This window comes from Elephantulus edwardii, unplaced genomic scaffold (genome assembly GCF_000299155.1).
Source record: "Elephantulus edwardii isolate Elephantulus edwardi_28Jun2011 unplaced genomic scaffold, EleEdw1.0 scaffold00097, whole genome shotgun sequence".
NCBI lineage: Eukaryota > Metazoa > Chordata > Mammalia > Macroscelidea > Macroscelididae > Elephantulus > Elephantulus edwardii.
In genome coordinates, this window is record NW_006399847.1 from 11869579 (window position 1) to 11874088 (window position 4510).

At 43.8% G+C, this 4510-nt stretch overlaps 1 protein-coding gene across 1 annotated transcript in view; it reads left to right on the forward strand.

The window, feature by feature from the left end:
* The window catches only part of SOGA2 (SOGA family member 2), a 200715-nt gene that overhangs the window by 13130 nt on the left and 183075 nt on the right, over positions 1–4510 (forward strand). The window contains exon 3 of the mRNA XM_006891415.1: positions 648–806. Coding sequence (XP_006891477.1) covers positions 648–806 — 159 coding nt within the window. The remainder of the gene's footprint in view (positions 1–647; positions 807–4510) is intronic.

The following is a 4510-nucleotide window of genomic DNA, read 5'->3' on the forward strand; positions in this document are numbered from 1 at the left end:
GCTGGAGAAGAGTATTGAGAATACCATGGACTGCTAGGAAAACAAACAGATTTGTCATGGAAAGGGTTAAACCGGGTGGCTTCTTGGAGGCAAGGATTCTGAGGCTTCGTCTAACATACTTTGGACATGTTGTGAGGAGAGACTGGTCCTTGGAGAGGGACATCATGCTTGGGAGGGTGGGGGGCAGCACTGGAGAGGAAGGCCCTTTATGAGGTGGATTGATTAAGTGTTTGGGATAATTGGGATGGGAGTGTCGTAGACAGTGCGATTGGCACAGGACAAAGTGGAGTTTAGGGCTGTTGTACATAGGGTCGCTATGAGTCGCAGGCGACTCGACGGCACATAACAACAACAACAACAACAGGATATTGTTGTTACTGTATTTAAAAATGCTTTCATCTTTAATGTTTTATGCATAGACAGGTATTGTACATATTATACACTAAGACAAACACTTGACTAACATTTGATCTGATTCATACCTACCTGTACTGATTTACAAATGCAACTTAAAGATTGACTTAGGAATGAGACTTGTTCTTCATATGAGCACTGCTGATCCTTGATGATTTTGACTCTGAAGTTGTCTGTGTGTGTCCTTAGGAGGCAGAAAGCTTTGAAGATAACAAACATTGCTTTTTGTGCAGGTAGCCAAAGACGTCTCTGTCAGATTGCACCATGAACTTGAAACTGTAGAGGAAAAGCGTGCTAAAGTTGAAGATGAGAATGAAACCCTCCGACAACAGATGATTGAAGTGGAGATTTCCAAGCAGGCCCTCCAGAAGGAGCTGGAGAGACTGAGAGAGGTAATCCCTCAAAGAGTAAGCCCCTGGATGAGGTGTTGGGAGCCTGTCATTGCAGGAGCCCAACTCTGTGCTCTAAAGCAGGGCCAGCAGAGCAAGCCCTTCTGTGGCCTCAGAGCTAAGCGAAGAGAGTTACATTTTAAAATAGTATTGTGCACACAGACATCCCAGAGGAGACATTTGCAACAAAACTCCATGTCATCTGCAGGACCTGCAATATTTATTTTCCTACCCTTTAGAGAAGAAGCTTGCTAGACTCTGATCTAAAGCTGTTTTTTAATTACGTTTTGACATGCCAGCCATTACTGAATTTCACATTGAATTGCCCACAGGTACAGAATGCTGTATGGTGCATATGCTGTGCCTGGGGCCCTGGAGGGGGTTGTGCAGTTTGCAGTAGCCTTGTAGCACCCGTGTTTTTTTGCATAAGATAGGGTACTTCTTTTCATATGTCTGAACTGGGTATATTAATTCTCTTGTTAGGTTCCTTTGAGTTGGAGCCAACTCATAGCAGACCCTCCTGCAGGTTTTCAGAGACTGTAAATCACAGGGGAGGAGATTGCCTATCTAGGATCTTCTCTTGTAATGAATTAGAAAAGATATTTTGGTTTATGCAAAAGCTGAGTAAATAGATGCTCTCTGTAACTATCAGTTTATATGATTCAGTCATTAGAAATTAAATTGAGATCTTTTTATTTTAAGGTGAATGTGTTCTAGCAAAGTTGTCTAGGAAATGAGTACCAGTATCTCTAGAAAAGCATGAGTTTGAACTGCTCAGTGCCACTTATTTGAAGATTTCCCCCTCTGCAGTTGCTATTCCCCTAAACAATTTTATCTGCTTAAAATTCCATGTGAAGCTAATCATCTTCCCATGAGCAGTCTGTATTTTCCAGTTAAAATCTATGCTTGGAGTTTTGACTACAAGGGAATGTCAGTCTCCCAAAGTATATAATCAAAGCCCAATTGTATATTTTTCATCTGCATGCAGTAATAAAAATCCTGTTTTCTTATTTTCCATTATAATACTGAAGTGGAATAATTCCTTGGAAAGTATTTGTCTATTGATTAAATGAAAACTGCTGTTGAAGGCATGTAGGTGATGTTCAAACTAGCGTATTACCTGCTGAAAGCTGTGGACCCTGCTTACAGTTCAGTGCTGCTTTGGATTGGTTTCCTGGTTCCCCAAGCCATCGCCCATTCATTCAGCTGTCTATCTGTTCCTACTGACATCAAGTGCTGCCTAGCCCTGGGCTGTGCATGTGAAAGCACAGTTCCTTCCCTCACTGTGGCACACAGAGAGTTAAACAAATGTCCCACAAAGCTGTTCTCTTAGAACCATGCTGCCACTGGCTCCTGCCCTCCGACTTTCTGTCCCTCTGTTGTTCTGAGCTGCTGGGCTCCCCACCACTCCCTCAAATTTGGCATTTTACCTTCCTCTTCCCTTCGCTGCTGCCTTGTGAATGTCAGCTACATAGGACAGGGCTTGTCTGTCTAGCTCACTGAGCCTGGGACAGTGTCTGAGGCACAGTGGTGACAAGGTACTTCTGTGGGTGATGGAGAATATAGAATCTCTGAGTCAGGAGCTTGAGGGGAATTTGCCAAGGTTTTGACTGATGAGCATAATGTGTCTAAAATAGAAAGTGCTGGTTATAAGTATGTGTGTGTTTGTGTTTACTTATATGTATACATACCCACCAGCACACACATATAGACAGTACATGCGCGCGCGCGCGCGCTTGTGTGTGTGTGTGTATGAAAGAAGTAAAGGCTTTCTTGAATATATTTAAATGGATTCTATAGGATTTGGAAATCAGGAGACGTATTGCCCTGGGCAAGTCTGTTGTCAGAAATCTCTCAAATGCTGAAGAGCAGTGATAGCGGTTTGAAGGCTAAGGTTCACCTGATTCAGGCTGTGATCTTATCAGTCACCTGCTATGTATCAGAGATGGACAGTGAAAAAGGATGACAGAGGAGGAACTGATGCCTTTCTGTTGTTGTTCTGGAGAAGAGCACTAAATCCCATGGACTGCCAGAAGAACAAATAGATGTATTTTGGAGACGGTGCAGCCAGATTGCTTCTTGGAGGCAAGGATGGTGAAGCATACTTTCATACTTTGGACATGTAGCGAGACAAGGCATGCCTTGGAAAAGGGCATGATGATTGGAAAGATACAGGGCCAGCAAAGAGGGGAAAACCCTCAGTGAGATGGATTGACAAGGTGACTTCAGCATTGGGCTCAAGATGATGAAGATGGCATAGAATAGGGCAGACTTCATATTGACTGTTCATAGAGTCGCTTTGAGTCATGCTTGACTTGACAGCACCTAACAACAACATAGGGTTTGGCATCAAGCCATGAATGACTCAGTTGGGACAGAAATCATTATTGCTCTTATTGTGGCATTGATATGCCAGGCAAGAAGGATCTTCAGGAGAGGTAATATTGACTCAGGGTGCATGTGAGGAGAGAATTATTGAAGGGCCCCTTTCCATTGTGTGCTAAAATTACGCAGTATAATTGCTCAGTTGGGAAGAAATAAGTATTTCACTTCCAGAGTTGTAGTCAGACTGGTGGGGCTGAATATTTACATGAGACATTGAGATAGATTGTAAGAATTTGTAGGAGTCTCAGAAGGTTTGGCCTTTGTATATGCTTCAGCAGCAGAGACTGATAGAACCAAACCAATCAAGCTTCAGAAGTGGTGGTGATTGTTAGGCCTCATTGAGTATGACTCATAGCAACCCTATGAACAACAAATCCAAATTCTGGCCTATCCTGTGCTGTCCTCATTGTCTCTGATGCCCTTACTACCCATTGCTACCCTACTGTATCAGTTTGTCCTGCTGAGGGTCTTCCTCTCTCTCTGACCCTCCACTGTTCCAAGTGTGATGTCCTTTTCCAAGAGCCCTTCCTAACAACATACCCAAAGTGTGGGAGATGAAACTTTTCTATCCTTGCCTCCAGGAAACACTGGCTACACTTTCTCCAAGATGTATTGTTCTTTTGGCAGAGGTGGTTGTTGTTTTTGTTGTTGTTACATGCTTTTGTGTCGCTTGTGACCCATAGTGACCCTATGTACAACAGCCCTAAACTCTTTCCTGTGCCAGTCGCACTGTCTCCGATACAACCATCCCAATTACTCCAGTCACTGAATCAGTCCACCTCATAGATGGCCTTCCCCTCCTGCGCTGTCCCTCCATCCACCCAAGCAAAATGGCCCTCTCCAAGGGCCAGCCCCTCCTTACAACATGTCCAAAGTATGTCAGACGAAGCCTCAGAATCCTTGCTTCCAAGGAGCAGCCCAGTCTAACCCTCTCCAGGATGAATCTGTTTGTTTTCTTAGCAGTCCATGGTACACTCAATACTCTTCTCCAGCACCACAGCTCAAAGGCATAAATTCTCCTTCTATCCTCCTTAGTCATTGTCCAACGCTCTGACGCATAACAAGTGAACGCAAAGAATACAGCCTGTATCAGACACACCTTAGTCTCCAGAGAGACACCATTGCTCTTCAGTACTTTGTAGAGGTTCCTAATGGCAGACTTTCTCATCACAATACGTCTTTTAATTTCCTGCCTGCTGGTGCCAAGAATGTTGACTGTGGAGCCAAGAAAACTAAAGCTGTGTACAATCTCAATCTCTTCACCATCCATCCTGATGCTGCCAATTGATCCAGTGGTGAGAATCTTTGTCTTCTTGACATTG